This window comes from Anarrhichthys ocellatus, unplaced genomic scaffold (assembly GCF_004355925.1).
Source record: "Anarrhichthys ocellatus isolate YVR2014 unplaced genomic scaffold, GSC_Weel_1.0 scaffold26, whole genome shotgun sequence".
NCBI classification, from domain to species: domain Eukaryota; kingdom Metazoa; phylum Chordata; class Actinopteri; order Perciformes; family Anarhichadidae; genus Anarrhichthys; species Anarrhichthys ocellatus.
The window spans coordinates 3,336,872-3,355,032 of record NW_022280056.1 but is presented as its reverse complement, the minus strand read 5'-3'; the positions used below and the strand labels follow the sequence as shown (position 1 = coordinate 3,355,032).

Sequence of the window (18,161 nt, the reverse complement as noted above, 5' to 3'; positions counted from 1 at the left end):
AGAGAGAGAGAGAGAGAGAGAGAGAGAGAGAGAGAGAGAGAGAGAGAGAGAGAGAGAACTAAAACAAATCCAAAATGGAAAAATTCTCCGCTGCTGTATTCAACAGTTCCTCTTGCCAGGTTCAGGTGCTATGAGGGAATACTTCAGCGTCACACAGCACTGCATGTGTGTTCGGTATGGCTGTGTTGTGATGCTCAGTAGAAATTCAAGAAGCACATTTGCACTGTGATACTTGTCTTTATGCAATTATCGATTTGTTTCCTGTCTGTTGTCATTGCCTGTGACTCCTGCTATTTGATGAGCGTTCTTCACTGTGTGACTTTAACAGCATTTTTGCTGTGGCTATAAATGAGACATTGCTTAACAATCACATGGCACTTTGATATAAATAAAATGTTTCGTATTGTCACAAGGTACATTATTTCCTTTCCTCTTTTTCACTATCAACTATGTTGATATGTTTACTGAGTTCATTGGTTTATTACCAACGTATTTTCGCTTCCTTCCCAACAGGTTTCTGTTCTCTATTTTTGGTGCAAACTGACCTTTACATTGTTTGTGTCTGCAGCACTGAGTTCATCATATTACTTTCTTTATAGTTCCGCCAGTATGTTACAGAGTGAGGGTAGACCCAGTTGTGCTATCATGCCAAAACAGGTATCATAAATACATGGTTATCACTTGTCACACATCTACCGGACAGGGAGGGTGTTGAGTTGCATTATGGGAAATGTAGGATCCAGTGCTTTGGGGGCTAGACCCATATCTGAGACTAAAAGTCAGGATATCTGAGGCTCTGATGCTTTGATTTTGAAATTTTTTTTATTATTTATCTGTCCCCCACCATTATGGAAATAGACTACTAAATTGCTGCTGCAAAAGTAAAATAAAACACAAATAAATATCAGGTCACTTAAGGGCTCAAATATCAGAGAATCACGCGTTTCACATATTTAGACCTGGTTCCACCAGACCTCCGAACCACCACCCACTTCTCAGATTTGTTCATTGGTTCAAATTAAATAATTTTTTGATCTTTTGTTTTTTCAACAATTAAAACATAATTTTCATCACGTACGTCATAGATGTGAAATACTTCACACAATCTGGCTTCTTCTGTATGTTAATATTCAATCGTATTTTGGTTGTGTAATTGATTTTAGAAGGAAGAATACAAGTATCAGTTTCTTAGTAGATTAATGCTAAAAGCCTTACTATTTATGCTCTTGTTTATGAGCCCTCTAAGAAGTGAATTACAGTTCTATATTCCGTTAATGTGTGAATGGACAAAGCCATACTTGATTCTCAATGAATAGAAAAGGAAAATCGATCATTCAAATGTATTCCTCCGTATCTAACTACTGTATATGTGAAATAGTATCATGCCTTGCTAAACTTCATGACTGCGTAACAAATATCATTGGTATTACCGATTAACTTACGGTGCATCACAATATATCAAGTAGCGTCATCTATCAATCACCGACATTGTTTTCCTGGCATACATAAGTCTGACGACCAGAGGACCGCTGATCTATCACGGATCTTCTTTTTCAAGCACCAGCAGCATCAAAGTGTTCCACCATAGCTCTTGTTGTCTGGTGAACTGATGCTATCTTGTGGACAAAATGTGAAGTGAGACCAAACGTGTCCACTTTAAAAGAACAACTTCTCCGTCTACTGCAGGATAATCAATGAACACACATGACAATAAAGTAAGAGGCGGAGAAAAGAAAGCCGTCATTCGCTCAAAGTTTATTAAATACACATCGGAAAATAAATCTCTGTTACGATCCATAGCTTATTACAGAATGTGCATGTCTGCAAAGAAGCAGATGTGGAGGGGTGACACAAGCACTGTATGTAGATGATCCGTCACAGTCCAAGTGAAGTCTCGTAGGTTTCCACTGAAGTTGATCAGAACCTGACGAGCACAGTGTATCATGCTGGGAAATAGCACAAGCAGTCAGATACCTGCAGCCAACACCAGCGGTCCATGAACAGTTTGTACACAAAACTAGTGTCCTCCACGTTTTCTTTTTGTTTTTCAGACTTTCGGCAGCGACTTTATTATTTGAACTACCCAACTCATCGTACTGACATCAGCCTGTTAATGCCCTCCACCTCCAGAGTGCTCGCTTACACACACTGTTCATCAACAGTAAGACCTTTCCTGTTATCCATTCATTGACTTTTGATCAAACTCCATACAAACATGTTTCACAATACTTCATGAATATTAGTATCCTGAGCTTTAGCGTCACGTGATCTAAATGCTGCTTCAGATGAATGGTTATCCTGTCAGTAGTCACACTGATTCATACAAACGCATGAACAACAATCCAAACATTGTACATGTCACCTCAAAATATTTAATACTGGCAGCCTTGATCCAATGAGAAGAAATCATTTGGTTATCAGCAATTCTTAACCAACACTGGATGAACTCCAGCATGAACTCAGTCTTGCATGGCACAACGTATCAGGTTTAAAAAGGTAAATCTCATCGTCTGTTCATACTAAACTGTGCCGTCATTAATGTTCTTGACAGAATCATTAACGTCGCTGTTCTTGAGTTGCAACACAGACGTTTCTTTTGAAATCATGAGGCGACGTGGCTGTGAACAATGATCTGGTAATATTGAGTGTGGCAAAGTGTCGGTGAAACACCATCTCAGTGAAAGGTTGTCCAGCAGAATGTAACGTTCATGTACACTGACAGAGTAGTACATTCTGGACTAAAGCTTGTTTAGAGTGTGAAGCGTGCGTGAGCAAATATTTTTGAAAGGTCTTTTGTGTCTACGACTTCAGTTATTTGATGGACAACAACCACATTGCTATGATTATTGTGCACAGTTTGCTTATTCTGGTGCTGTTTGCAGTGAAAAAAAAAATACTGGTTCCTCTGTATTGCCTCTAAAACCAATGTTGAGTTAATTAGCTGGACTATAGGTGCTCTTCACCGACCTACAGTATGTACAGTACCTTCAAGGCTTACAGCCTCATTGCTTGAATCATGTTTATTATTGCTGCCAAGAATATACATCTTAACTGAATTCTAAATCCATGAACTGAACAGAAGGATAAAACAGAATCTTTTCAACTAAACCATTTCTTTAAACACACAACCGATATCATGCGTTGAGTCTTTTCTTCATGTGTCTAACACACATCTGTAACATTAAAACAAATAAAGAAATATGGGATAAAAAGTAAAATATGTGACGCACATCTTCTGGGATTCTGTTTCCTTTGACACGACTCTCACTGAAAACACAGACAGATGATCACAGCTGTCAACATGACTGCTGCCAACTTCTACGTGGAAAAAATGACATGTGCATGAGACCCCATTTACTAATGTGGTATAGATCATCAGAGGGCTTACTGTATCAAATAAATAATACTTTCTGCATTACAGTGAAGTGTGGTGTTTCTGATTCATAAGGGAGCTTGAAAAGATTAGCGCTCTCCTATATCTCACAGTTTGACAGCCTGTGTTCAGTGTCAGTGCACCCAGAGTTCAAGCTGTGCTCCTGAGAGTGTGTACATCCTTGAAGCAGACATACAGCATGGGCGACCTCAAAAGACACATTCTGAATTACGTCGTAAGGATGCCTGAGCTTGCAGAGTAGCAATGCATTCTGAAAACTGCTAACAGAAGAATGAAACTAGTGGTACTGTCGATGATTGAGTATGCAACAGACCTACAGTGGACATTGTTTTACCAAAATGTCACTTCCTTCAGCCGTCGACCACCGGTTCCTGCACAGCCTGGGCAGAAAAGGCCAAGTCATGTCGGACTACTTTAACTGAACTGGCTGCAATGCAGACGACCTGAGTCATGCTGCACATCACTGGTAACATTTGTTTCCCATCTGCAGGGAACAGCTGCCTCCTTCCACTTGAGAGCACATTGTGCTTCCTTTTCATCTTTCATTGTGTCCACAGTCAAGGACACAGATGCCAGTGCTAACCCCATGGTGTGCGACCAGCCAATCGCGATTAGGATGGCAACAAACTGACCCGACAGCTGAGCCACTGTAGAGAGCTCTTCCTCCTCCCACGGGACAAGTGCTGATCATGTGGGCGGCGGTGCTGAATCTCTTCCTCAGGCTACCTTTGTTTTGAGCCCAGAGAACCTAGAGCTGCAGACAAAACACAAAAAAAGACAGAAGATCATGTCCAAAACATTTCATACAGCTTATGTTACAACATATCATAAAAAAAGGGGGAGTTTTGTGGATGAAAATCATATTTAAAATGACCAAAACCTCCTCTTTGTATCAGCTGCACCCCATGTTATTTTCTGTGAGGGAACCACTGGATCGTGTAGTCCATAATATTGTACATGTCTTGTGTGCTCTGCTTATTTTTTCACTGATGCGTCTGTGTGGGAAAAAGGCAGCAACAGCATCCGCTTTGAGCGACTTTTTCGCCACATGAATGACCAGGGAGTGTTTACGCTGGTCCAGTCCGTCCCGGACCTCTGCATCTTCACCACCACCACTCGAATTTCTTTTTCTTCCTCCAGGACCGCCGTGTCACTCAAGATACCCCTCAAACACATCCAGCTCCGTGTCCGTGTCATAAGGGACAGAGGCCGGATCGGACAGCACCCCGAGGTCCACCAGCGCCTGGTCCATATCCTCGGGAAGAAATACTATCCCCACATTCAGGACGATGTACTCCATTAGAAAGGCATAATAGAGGATCAGGACGTTCACAAAGAACAGGCCCAGATAAAACATATATGGGAGTTCGTCCAACAGCGATTCTACCGAATCTAGCGGGGCATAAATTGGATGTGTCATAGAAAAGAAGGAGAGCCACGGTTTGTGTTGTTGCGGGGCCAGGATGTGGCGGACCGGAGTCGCTGGTGTCACCGCTAGAAATCTCTCTGGGGGGATGGGGCGTCCATCTCGGCTCGTCCCGACCTGCAAACAGTGATTGAGAGGCAGCTTTGAGTGCTAATGTATCTGCACGGTCCCGAAGAAATACGACAGCAACACAGGTAGACTTAAGGGTGTAGCATGCATAGCTAATAATAACCGGCGGACGGGATTAAAATACCACGTTAGTTAGCTCGACGCATTCTTGACATTGGTCCTTCGGGTTTGCCGAATTCACGCCATGCCAGCTGGCTAGGGCTAAAAACAGTAGCATACAATGCTAGTGTAAAACAAATGCGAACATTTCTATAAGTCAAGTTATTTGGAGTTTTCATGTATAAACAGCCGTACCGGGAAATACGAAACATTCACAAAAACACGCTTCTGGTGATGATTTAACAGCAAAACGTCCCTTCTAACATGTTACCGAACTACATCAAAACAGTCCTGACCACACAAAGCGTCATCGGAGGCATGGGCAGTTGATTGGCTCACCGCTTGTCAGGCTCTGTCGTGATTGGTCGTTGCGGTGCCGATCAGTTAAATAGCTCCTCGCGAGGACGTGTCGCCTGCTTTAATTGTCACTGCTAACACAGGAAGTGACTAGTGTAGTTTTAGAACCACTCGCTTTGTATGCTGTATCGAGGGTATATCTGTGGGATAAAACTACACCTCCCAGAAAAACCGTTCACAACCGCTGTTACGCAATGACCCCTCCGCGCAGCTATCGCCGCCTATCGCCTTCCGTTTGCTAAGTAGCTATCCACACGGGGGAAGTGGGTGTTATGTATAGATGCGGACACTAACGTTAGTAAAATAACGCGCCTGTCAAAACGTTACACCTCTTAAAACCACCACCATGTTTGGCCGGTCACGGAGCTGGGTTGGAGGACCGGGGAAACCGAAAAACATCCATTCCCTGGACCATTTGAAGTGAGTAGCTAAGTATTAGATATGCTAACGTTAGCCTCTATGATTACCGGTTGAGAATGACAGTCAGCGTTATCATTAGCTTAGTTGTAAACGTATAAAACAGTTAACCGTAGCTGTCCAGTCAGCTAATATGCCAGCATGTCGAGGCATGTTTGTTGTTCCGTTTGTTAAGGTAGTGTTGGACAGAAATGTGAGCTAACGTTAGCTGTTAAGTTAGCTCAGAAGTGAAAAGCCACCCTAATACAAAATTAACACTGTAACGTTAAATTTCTGTATCGTTTTTTGGAAAATTAAGTCAGTATTGATCATAAACTGTCCATACAAACTGGAAATCAGCTCAGGTTGAAGTAGATGGAAGCCTGTGCTCTCTATCACTGATGGGCACCAACGTCTATGTAACGTTACCAGTCAGGATGGAAGAACTTTTAAATTGTCCCCTCATAACAGGTGCAACAAATTACCCGTAGAGTGAGGGAGATAATCCAGCTCAGTCTGCACACACACACACACACACACACACACACAGAGAAGTAGTCCAATCAGGCGAAATAAGTGAAAACACCTGTGTGGGTGTACAGTGTTGGGGTTTTAATTTAATTGCTATTACATTACACTATTTGGAGATCCATTGAATATAAATAAGAGTTTTTTTTTTTGTTGTTGTACTATTCTGGCCTCCAGACATGTATTTGTATCACTTCAGTTTGTCTTCTGCTGTTAAGTTTTAGAGATAGATTTGTACACTGTATTACCGAGCTGTGCTTTTACCCTTGGTTTATGTTGTTCCATCAGGTATATGTACCATGTCTTGACCAAAAACACCACAGTGACAGACCACAACCGAAACCTTCTCGTGGAGACCATCCGCTCCATCACAGAGATCCTTATCTGGGGGGACCAGAATGACAGCTCTGTATTTGAGTAAGTACCAATCGATGTCTTTTTGACAAATCCCTCACCTGTACCTGCAGATGTGACTGCTGCGTGGGAATCATATTTAGATCTCTATTCATATAGGCAAGGTTTGCTAAATTTTGCTCTCTCCTTTACCTCACATTCATGCATTTGACCAGAAGCACACAGAAGAACTTTGAACAGGCGAACTTGTAAACCTTATCTCCAACATTAAACCTAATAGATGCATAATCATAGTCCAAGTCACACTCCTAGGCAATTTAATACTCTGACGCCCTCTTTTTTTCTATATTTCAACATTTCTAACAACCAAGTGGTTGTTTTCTGCTCTCTAACTGTGAACCATAAGTTAAACTGTGTATGTGCATCACAGAGATTACTGATTGTCTTTCTGTTGTGCTGGCTTTGCAGAGAGTAGTAACATTTTGACTTGAACATTGTATATTATACATATTTATCTACATTTCATTGCAAAACCCTGTTCAATGGCAAAAATATACAGTGTAATCCTGTATATAAAAATATATACATACAAGACTCAAGCTCATGAAACCATGGTGTTTTGTTCAGTCAGAAGCAGCTCTGCAATTAGTGCTGCATGTCATCATTGTTGGAATGCTGTTAAGCATCCAACTTCCAATTGTTATCCTATTCTTTATTGTTGGAATGCTGTTAAGGACACGTGTGCTATGACTTTTAATATTTCTAACCTTTAAACTTTTTGAATTATTAAGCTTTTTGCAACTTTTTTTTGAATGGGATGTCTATGGAGAATATTTTCAAATCCTCTTAAACTTCTTCAACTTTCTCATACTTTCAGCTACAGGCACCATTTCAACTTTAAAATGTTGAGAAAACCCTGAGCTATTGCAGAATGATTCAGCTTTGTGATATCTATTTAACTTTTTGAACTGCAGCAATTTAACTTTGACTTTTTAAGTCCTTTTCTGACTTTATAATGGGTGTGTATTGCGCAGCTTAGAGTGTGTGATGTCACCGCTAGAGTGAAGAGCAGCTTGAGATTCTTGCCACTGTGTCCACAATCTTCACTCTTCATGCATAATTTGTAGATGTAGAAGTAGCTAATCTTGTCCTTGTTGTAGACAAATGACTATGGAATCCCATAGATTTACACATTTGGCACAGAAGCCTGTTATTGAGAGGAAAACCAACTTTCTGCTCCATAGAGACCAATGTTAAATTTTGCTTCAAAAACATCTTCCACAGAACACGGTACCCCATTTCTAGATCGCCAGTTCAGCCACATTTTTTACACTACAGACACAATTTTTACAGGATCTGTTCTTCAACTCATCCTTCCTCTCATTTATTAATATCGGAGCAATAGGAGCTACGGTTATGGGAGTTTTGAGGATTTGTTTGAGAGGTGTTTCCCTGTTTTATCTCCATGAAAAGGCTGCAAGGACACAGGTGTTTCTGATTAAGCTAATTAGTGATGTTGATAAACACAGACTCACAGACACACACATTCTCTCTCTCTCTCTCTCTCTCTCTCTCTCTCTCTCTCTCTCTCTCTCTCTCTCTCATACAGTCATTCAGGTCTTAGAGATTTTAAGAGGACTCCCCCCCCCACACACACCCCATTTGAAAGTAAAGGCCCCACAAAATGAATTCTAACTGAAATGCTTGTGATGAAGCCTGTCATTTAATAACCTGTTTATGTTTATCTAACATTATGATTGTCTCCTCTCCCCTTCCCCCCCGCCCACACCCCATTTCAAAATAAAAGCCCCAAAGAGTGAATTCTAACTGAAATGCTTGTGATGAAGCCTGTCATTTAATAAACTCTGTTTGTGTCAAACATTAAGATTATGTCTCCTCTCCCGCACCCAGTCCCACCTTTTCAAAATAAAAGCCTCATGGATTAATTGTATTTAAATGTTAAGCTCAAAATTAGGCTTTTTTGTTGAAATAATGAATGCTCTTACTAATACTGCGACAACTACTGCTACTAATATTTCTAGTATCACTACTACTACTACTACTACTACTGCAACTTTTGCTGTTGCTACTACTACTACTACTACTGCTATTACTGATACCATCACTATTATTACTACCATTCCTGCTACTACTACAGCTATTAGTACGACTGCTACTAGTACTACTACTACTTCAAAAACTGACTTTACTATTACTACTACTACTTCTTCTACTACTACTGTTATATTAAATACTACGACCACTACTACAGCTATTACTACGACTACTGATACTACTTCTACTACTTCTTCTTCTAATTACTAATACTTCTACTACTACTAATACTTGGACTACAACATCTACTACTACTGCTACTACAAATATCACTACTGCTACAACTAGTACTTATTCAAATGCTACTAATACTTCTACTGCTAATAATACTTCTACAACAACTACAACTTCTACTACTACTACTACAACAAATATCACTACCGCTGAAATTTTTTTAAGCTACAGAAACCGTTCGAATATCAAAATGTTCAGCTCTTTCAGGAGAGGTGTGATATGACTTCATATTTGTAATCTTTCAACTTTTTGAATTATTAATCTTTTTGCAATTTTTTTTTAAATTGGATATCTATTTTCAGCAATGTTTTTGAGATTCCTTTCAGCATTCCAATGCATTTTCAGCAGGAAATGCATTTTCTAGTTTCTTCTACTTTGCCACCTCTGGCTTCATTTTATGAAACAGGAAATGGCTTAGAAGAGTAGAAAAGCCACAAAGGATGTTGAAAGATGAATTTATGTGATCAGGAAACCCTTAGACATTCTGATAATGATCTTCTTATAGATAAACAAAACATGAAATATCTATGGTGCAAAGTGCCTGAGTACTCTTATCATTCTGAACTCAGTATTTACTTTAGATACAGCCAGTCTGAGATCTGCTCCAACGAACAGTTGCTTGAGGTGAAATTGGCAGTATGTGAGGAGAGAAGAATTACATTGTACAGCATAAAAAAAATCTAATAAAGGCAATGTGCCAAAAAATAATCTTAAAAAAAGACATGAGAGAGGGGTGTATACATTCAATAAAGGTCCGTTGCCCTAATTAAGTATGTGCCATTGTGTGTGTATACAGTATGGGTCTAAACTACTAGTCCACCAGGATGCTGCTAAAGAGAATCATTCTTCTCTTTGATAAATATATTTGAAGATGAAATCATCATGAACTCTTTTTACGTGTTTGTGTGTGTGTGTTCAGCTTCTTCCTGGAGAAGAACATGTTTGCCTTCTTCCTGAACATCCTGCGTCAGAAGTCGGGCCGCTACGTGTGCGTCCAGCTCCTCCAGACTCTCAACATTCTGTTTGAGAACATCAGCCATGAGACTTCCCTTTGTGAGTATTTGAATTAACACTGGTTGACAAAATAAAGGATGTGATGCAACACATTGCAATTTAATAGCACTGTAACATGTAATGCATTTCTTAAAGTGTATTGTTTTAGAGTACAGTGTTCCCTTCTATAATCACTGGGCTCCTAGATGGTTCATAGAGAGATTTTTCATCATTTTACAAAAGGCCATCTTTTAAAAACGTGCTGTGTGAACAAGCCTGATGAAGTGTCTTCTCTTCTCAGATTACCTTTTGTCAAACAACCACGTGAACTCCATCATCGTCCACAAGTTTGACTTCTCGGATGAGGAGATCATGGCCTACTATATCTCCTTCCTCAAGACACTGTCACTCAAACTCAACACCCACACCGTGCACTTCTTTTACAACGAGGTGAGGCTATAGACGGGGAGGGGGGGGGGGGGGATAAGAGGGACATCGAGGGTCTTTTAGTTAACTGTCATCGTGCTCTCTCTATCACAAAGAGGAAGGAACAAAGTCAATATTAGAGGCTGAGAATTAAGGGAGTGAGAGATGGAGCAGATGATTAATACTCGCGAGACAAATAATAGCCTGCTGCTTAAATCAGCTATTACTACAACTTTAGATGTTTTTACTGGTACACAAAAACATCCTATGTACAGAGAGCCAGCTAAGTTGCTAAAACTCCAGAAGCTCATTTGTCACTTGCATCATGTGCAAGTTGAGTCAGCTTCCTGTGTAGATGGTTTGGTTCAGCCAATCTCATACACAAATCATCTTTCTCTTCACCAGCTGTAACAAACGCATAAATGTCAGTGTTGCCTTCAAAGTTATTCATTTATTATATTTGTTACTATTTATTTTCACATCTTGATTCTCTGAAAGGGAGTTTCAAAACAGATTGTATTCTTTATTTAAAACTATTCATAGATTATTATCATTCAGGCCTGTTGTTGTTGTTGTTGTTGTTGTTGTGTGTGTGTGGTGATAGAAACTTTAAAAAACTGACCACCTGAATATTAACTGATAACGTCGTTGTTACCGCTCAATGTTTCAGCAGAAGTAGTCTGTCCATTGGCCTGTGTGTGCTGGGGAGAGTTATTGGTGTACTGTCGATGGTTGCTTTGCCCCTGACTCCAAGACCAGACCCAACGTGTAGATCTGAGAGTATTTATGTATATTGTTTGATTAGCGATAGGAAATTAATCTTAGGACATTTGAGTAACTTAGCTGACATGCTGTCAGTCAAGCAAATCATATTTATGATACACAACTGCAAACTAGTCATGTTTTATAATGAATCCCTCACGTCATTTATTGAGAGTAATTTATATTGTGAAGATTTGGTGTTAATCTCCTCCAGAGGGCGCTATTGGACAGCTCATTACGTTGGCCACTTGTGTTGCTGTCAGATCTACACAGCTACATTTTTCAGACCAGAGGACACACTTTGGTTTGGGTTTGGTGTCGAGGTTCTTCATTTACTGCGACCTCTGTTGGTTTCTGGCCCTCCACTGTGATTGGCTGGAGGTCTCAGTGACTGAGGAACGGTTGGGTAGAGGATCAGGCACCGGCACAGAGAGAGATTGCTAAGATGCAGCCGGTTTACTAAATGTATGTTAGCACATGTTGCCCATCTAAAGAACTGTTAGATCAACTGAGTCTCTGAGTGCCTCTGTCAGGTTTCAGGATGAACCAAAAGCACCCAAATCAAAAGCTTACACTGTGTTCTTTTGATATGAAGTGTCAAAGACAAAACAGGCTCACTTATCTATCCAGTGTAGCATCCCTACTGACTGGATATTAAGAGTCATGAAACATTCATCATGAGTTCTGTAAGATGCGAGTTGTTCCATAAGGTAACTCGCAGGCTAGTTGTTAACATAAAGGGGAGAGATTCAGTGTCATACAGTAATTCTGAAAAACCTCAAAATAACGTAGAGTTTTGTGTCTTTGCCCAGACCTGCACTTTAACATTTATGGAACATTTTCTCCATTAAATAGAGAAATAAAAACCAGATTGTTACTTTTGTTAAGACCTTTGTTATCAAAATGCATTACTGCCTAGAGTTTCTGTCTCCACTAGAGCGCTCTCTCTCTTTCTCTCTCTGTCTCTCTCTCTTTCTCTCTCTGTCTCTCTCTCTCTGTCTCTCTGTGTGTGTGTGTGGTCGTTCGGCCTGAGCGCGGCGATGCAGTACAGTGCCTTGCTCACCGGCGCCCCCTCTCTGTCTCCCACACACAGCACACTAATGACTTTGCCCTGTACACCGAGGCCATTAAGTTTTTCAACCACCCTGAAAGCATGGTTCGCATCGCAGTCCGGACCATCACACTCAACGTCTACAAAGGTGAGTGCCGGGAACACGCATGCGCACATGCTAACCACACACACGTGTGTGTGTGTGTGTGTGTGTGTGTGTGTGTGTGCGCGCACACAAACACTCCCGGGATGCTGGGACTGTCTACCGCCTTTCTATGTCCTCCTGTCCTCTTCTTGCTGCTGCTTCTGGTGCATGAGCATGACCAGCAGGTAACTCTTTGACAAGCACACACAAGCTGCTTAGTTCTTGCTCTGAAATGTTTCATTGCTTTCTAATGGATGCGATTTACCGTCATTCCAGAGTAAAAGAGTGGCTCTCTAAAAGCCGGGTCTATTCCAAATGGTAGCTTTTTAAGCCGTTATTTAACAGACCTTTATTGGACGTTCTTCTAAAGGTTCTGCATTTAAAGTTGTACATACCAATCTGATATTATTCGTAGCTACCTGGTGCTAGTCAAGGCATTTCCAGTATCAAGAGAGTGTCCTGTTTCTTTACAGTAACACCATCTGCCATTATGCACATGTCTCTTCTAATGATATCTCACAGAGCAACTCTACAACACAGACTAGAAATTCAATAAATATTTGCTCAGAACCAGACCGATGAAAGCTGTTGACCTCTAATACTTGGATGAAAATCTGTAGAAATACTTGCAGTTCAGAATCTAAACACAGCAATATCTGCCTGTAACCCTTGAATCTCCGCAGTCAGCCAACAGCTTTGTGGGTCTAATGCAGAAAATGATCAAATTAGATAAAAATACTATCTGTTGCAGACTGTTATAATGTGCGACGTTTAAAGTAGCATCACCACAACGTTCAGTTATACTGCCTCACTGATTTACTTACTTATTATAAAGGAACTAACTCTTCTGCAAGTCCACTCTAACAAGCATGCAAAGTTCTTGAAGTCTTTCCACCCAGAAATCAATTGCAACATCAAGGCCTTTTCAAAATAAGTGCCCTATGAGTGCAGGAGCAGCACAACAGGACTGTTGATTTGTGCCGGCCTCTGCTGCTTCTTCATGCCGTCTCTCTGGCTCTGAGCTGCTCACTGTCGCTCCAGGGGATGCGGGTGGTGCATTTTAGCGGGTTTGGCTTTTTCTCCACACGTCGTGCTTCTCTTCATCACACATAACATTTACCTTCCTCAACATCCAGTCAGCTATGGCGTCCTGTCTGTTTAGCCCTGCATGTAACACGTTGCGCCGTACAGCTGTGTGTGTTACATTGTCCATAAAGTCTTGATTCTGTAACTCCCAACGCCATAACAGTTCGCTCAACTGACTTTAACCTTAGAAATACATGTCACTTATAAAGTAACCGAGTGGTGTTGGTAATGTATCAGTGCTGGTCTGGTCCATGTGCTATGCTATAGTAAGGAATCTGTCAAAGAGGGAAGCATCAACTCAATGCAGCTACTCTGACTGAGAATTATCAGGGGACCACACAGAACATCTGTATCCTGATGAGCAGGCTGAGACACTGCTGCAACGCAAGCTATTCATTGCATTATGCAGTCAAAAGTACAAAACACTTGTTCCAACACACCCCTGGCTGTTTTAATTACTTTCCTAAATGAACCCATAACTGAAATACTTGCAGTGTCACAACACTAGAAACGGGTCAGGATGTTGCAATAATAACCATTTTTAGCATAGCATAAAATTCTGATCATATCACGGTTTGATGCTTCCTACTGATTCCTTAAGTCATGCACTGCAACAAATGACAACCTGGAAAAGGATTTGTCAAGATATTAAAGTTGTTTGTTGTAATTTAATTATATTGTGATTGTTACTACACTAGCCTTTTCTCTGGTAACTTGCTGTTTGTTTCTGTTGTTGACATGCTACACAGTGAGAAAGCAATGTGATATCCTGAATGTTTAAAATGATACGGTAACATATGAACTCCTTTGCCAGATGTGCCATTGTTTGCAGTTTGTTAAAATACCTGCGGGGTCCTTCCCAACCTCCCCCCCCTTTACACACATTAACCCTGTGTCTGTTTTCCCCTCTCCCTCCTCCTCCTCCTCTTCAACAACCACTCCTCCTCCTCTCCTTGTCTCTCTCCTCCTCTCCCTCCTCCCTCCGCGTGCCCCATCTGCCAAACTCCAGTTTCATGTAAGTTGATTCGATTCATTCAGTCTTTTTATCTGTAGGGCTGGGTATCGTAGAGACGTGTCATGTTATTTTCTTTACTTATACTGTTACCAGTACAGTGGTGCCGATACAATTCTAAAACCCGTCAGTGTTTCTCTAAGAGGGTTGATTTTAGTATAGTTGCTGTTAATCTGAGACCTGTCTTTTATTGATTTTAATGCCTCAAATGTGTAATGTTTACAATAATTAGTTCAAGAAGAGTTATTGTTACTCTTTACATGTCAGTGTTTGTTGATACCCAGCCATGTTTGTTCTAAATGTACCAGAATGGATATCCTTATTGTTATTTTAAATCAATCTGTATCACCCACACACAGAAAACCCTGCATAGCTTTTTAATTCAATGTTTCTTGGCTTAATTGTTGCACAGTCTTGGTTTCCGTTGAGCTTCACATGGTGGTTGTTGTTTTGGTCTCTGTGGTTATTCAGTCAGTTTAATCCTCAGTTCATCCACTAACTGATGCAGCTGGAAGGACATTGTGACTCTGACTAGTGGCAGCTTATGATTTGTCTTTTTGTTTCCTGCTAATATGTAATTCATTCATCTGATTTGGCTGCTCATTCATTCCATGTCTCAATTTGACCCGTGTGGATTGGTAATGTGAAACAATAATCCGCTTTTATTTGCTTTTGCACTTCTTCTGGTCACATTTCAAGTCAGTGAACAGAAGTATCCAAAACTAGAAAGTTCTCCACCAGTTTAGCATTGCACTCCTATAAAACATTGAGAGACTCACGACGGGCAGTTTACAAAAAGGAAAAATTGGTGCAGCAGAGATACTGTCTTCTGTATTCCATTTGATGTGAAAAACTGCTGAGTTCCTATTTACCTTTCTCTACATGAATGGAATTTATTTAGTTTTTTAAACATTACACTCTGATGAATTTTGTGTCTTTCTTTACTACTTATACAAAGTTGGACCAAACCTGGCTCAGGTCTTGCTCTTGTCCAAAGATAACTCACTGAGTGCAGGTTCAGATCACAGGTTTGATTAAACAGACAGTAAATCAGTTATTACAGCGAGTAGCCCCAGTCCCACTGTGAGCTGAACTGGCTTTCCTCCTCATCGTACTCCAGTAGTATTCCCTTTAGATTGTAAACCAGCTCATGTACTTCATTTGACTTAGCATGCTTTGTTAATTTTCATAATTTGTCTCTTAACTTTAATGGTTTTGGTTCCTTTTTAAATCATATTTAACTGTCACATTGTGGTGATTCTTACATATGAGTGTGTGTGTGGGGTATTTGATACTTTTGGGCAACCCAGATATTAATCCTGACCCTTATCTCTGCAGTGGACAATCAGCACATGCTGCACTACATCCGAGATAAGACAGCGGTGCCATATTTCAGCAACCTGGTCTGGTTTATTGGCAGCCATGTCCTCGAACTGGACAAGTGTGTGCAGACAGATGAAGAGTAAGTGCCTTCCATCGTTGTTTCTAAGTGTAATTCTCACTGTGGCCTCTAGGGGTCAGGCACGTCTCTATTTTGTCTCCTCAAGGGAATGATGCTTTGTAAACATTACGTTATACTTTCACTTTTTCAATCACTGAATTCAACCGTTACATTTTATTTTAATCAACTTTCAAGTTAGAAGAAAGTGTTTTTCTTTTCGCTGCACACAATTGCAGCAAAAATAGTCCTACATTATGAATCTGCACATACATTAAGATGCTGTTGTGATACTAATGTACACTAATCGCGCAACATCTCAGTCTCTTTCTCTCTGCCTTTCTTTGTGTGCCAGACACAGGAACAGAGGGAAGTTAAGTGACCTGGTAGCGGAGCACCTTGACCACCTACACTATCTGAACGACATCCTCATCATCAACTGTGAATTCCTGAACGACGTATTGACCGACCACCTCCTCAACCGTCTGTTCCTGCCCCTCTATGTCTACTCTCTGGTGATCCCTGAGACGGTATGTGACCCTCATGTCCAAATGAATTAGTTCACACTGACGATAACGGGTTCTACGTGCAGAGCTGGTGTCCTATCAAAGATGCTCCTTCGATTTATTTTTATAAAAATAAGCACATGATGTGTTTTAACATGCTTTTGAAAATAACTTCCAGCGTTAACGGAAGGTGTACGCACATAAAATGTATTTAGCTTAAATACAAAAGCACTTCTACGGTCCTTTAAACAATTAAATGATTGATTACCAGACTAGCTCTATGCTTTGTCTCTCATCACTCTCTTCAGTTTAATCTCATTATGCAGTTCACGATTCCTTTCATTTTCTTATATGTACTGCATATGTGTGACATTGGCTGGCCTTTCATTTTTCTGTTTCTTTAGTCCGAAGAGCGAAAGATTAACCCTCAGGTGTCCCTCTACCTGCTGTCTCAAGTAAGCAACACACACACACACATCAGGTGCTGCCATCACCAGGGCACTGGTGTATTTCAGATGTGTGGAGTAAAGTGTCTACCGGCCACTTTGGTACATTTTAGTTTGTCCAGTTCTGAAACCTTTTAGGGAAACTGAACTCAGAGATATTTCTGTAACTGAAAAAGAGTTTCAGCTACATTTGTGTTGTTTTTGTGCCTTTGCTTTACTTTTCCATGTACGCTAAACATGTCCTATGAAGTCCTTTAGGGTTACTTTACCATACATCTTGTTCACATGTACTTCATTTAATTTTCAATGACCGGTTCTTGTTTTTAAAGATGTTTTGGATTACCTTCTTAATTGTGTATGTCTGCGTGTTTCCCAGGTGTTTCTGATCATCCACTATCAGCCGCTGGTCAACTCCCTGGCCGAAGTTATTCTCAATGGAGACCTGTCTGTCTTCACCCCACAGACGGATATACACAGCACACACAAGAATACGGTAATGCACACACACACACACACACACACAAACACACACACTTGAACATGCTGTATACACAAGCACTCAGCACTCAGAGAACCATCAATAAAAAAACACTTAATTGAAATATACGCCCACACACAGCCGAGTGTACATTGTGATACAGGGTCACACTAGCATATACATATACACACACCCGAGTGCAGCGCACAAACAAGAACACGCACACCTATGCAGGCAACTGCATGGATACACACACACACAGACTGGAGTTCCAGAAGTGTGTGTAGGTGGCTATGAGATCGTGGGCTCATGGTTTTCTCCATGAATCACCCACATCAAGGCAGATATGCTAATTATCTCCATAGCTTTTTCTTCTTTACATTTTTCAAGCAGTCTCTCCTTTCATCTTCCCCCCCGTCTAGGCCTTCCTTCTCTTTGTGTTTTCATCTGAATGTTATTTCCCTTCTCACTTTGTTTCCTTCTCTCTATCTCTCCCTCATCTGCCCCTTATCTTCCCCACCTGACTCTCCTCACCTCTCTACCTCTCTTTTTCTAAATCTCTCAACCTCCCAGTTTCTTCTTCTCCCGTGATACAGTTTCTCTTCTCTCACCCCCCCCCCCCCCCACCCCCGCGCTTTTCTTCATTTTTTGACCATCTGTTTGTAAAGTCAGGTGGGTGTGCTGAGCTAGTGAGCGTTTCTGAGAACTCTTGTGGTTATTCTTTGTGCTGTGTCTGTGCTGTGTGTGTGTGTGTGTGTGTGTGTGTGTGTGTGTGTGTGTGTGTGT

General features: G+C 40.9%; 2 protein-coding genes across 11 annotated transcripts in view; one reads left to right on the top strand and one right to left on the bottom strand.

Moving 5' to 3' along the window:
• Positions 1-1,737: 1,737 nt before the first annotated feature.
• dexi (Dexi homolog (mouse)) lies at positions 1,738-6,212 on the bottom strand. 5 transcript variants are annotated; one of them, XR_004213247.1, is made up of 3 exons: positions 6,148-6,212; positions 4,275-4,937; positions 1,738-4,148 (listed from the first exon to the last, which is right to left on the bottom strand). XR_004213247.1 is itself a non-coding variant. In XM_031861967.1 (2 exons), exons 1-2 carry the CDS (start codon positions 5,164-5,166, stop codon positions 4,545-4,547), a joined length of 486 nt encoding a protein of 161 aa, XP_031717827.1. In that variant the 5' UTR covers positions 5,167-5,368; the 3' UTR covers positions 1,738-4,544. The 5 variants fall into 5 exon arrangements, 1 of the variants encoding a protein (XP_031717827.1); XR_004213244.1 differs by lacking the exon at positions 6,148-6,212 and adding an exon at positions 5,074-5,368; XR_004213245.1 differs by lacking the exon at positions 6,148-6,212 and adding an exon at positions 5,244-5,368 and having other exon boundaries at positions 4,275-5,150.
• Positions 5,159-18,161, top strand: part of clec16a (C-type lectin domain containing 16A) — a 49,120-nt gene continuing 36,117 nt past the window's right edge. For 2 of the 6 annotated variants that reach the window (XM_031861962.1, XM_031861965.1), the window contains exons 1-10: positions 5,161-5,825; positions 6,618-6,746; positions 9,952-10,085; positions 10,327-10,475; positions 12,307-12,412; positions 14,505-14,510; positions 15,846-15,969; positions 16,301-16,475; positions 16,856-16,906; positions 17,274-17,390. In XM_031861962.1, the coding sequence (XP_031717822.1) occupies positions 5,752-5,825; positions 6,618-6,746; positions 9,952-10,085; positions 10,327-10,475; positions 12,307-12,412; positions 14,505-14,510; positions 15,846-15,969; positions 16,301-16,475; positions 16,856-16,906; positions 17,274-17,390 (1,065 nt within the window). In that variant the 5' untranslated portion in view covers positions 5,161-5,751. Of the gene's footprint in view, positions 5,826-6,617; positions 6,747-9,951; positions 10,086-10,326; positions 10,476-12,306; positions 12,413-14,504; positions 14,511-15,845; positions 15,970-16,300; positions 16,476-16,855; positions 16,907-17,273; positions 17,391-18,161 lie in introns of all 6 variants that reach the window. The other 4 variants (XM_031861963.1, XM_031861960.1, XM_031861966.1 and 1 more) reach the window with 4 other exon arrangements.

Coding starts and splice junctions, on each gene's coding strand:
- dexi (XM_031861967.1), bottom strand. CDS start 5,166: ATGCTACTGTTTTTAGCCCTAGCCAGCTGGCATGGCGTGAATTCGGCA. Junction 4,938..5,073: donor GCGTCGAGCTAACTAACGTG/GTATTTTAATCC, acceptor CACTGTTTGCAG/GTCGGGACGAGCCGAGATGG.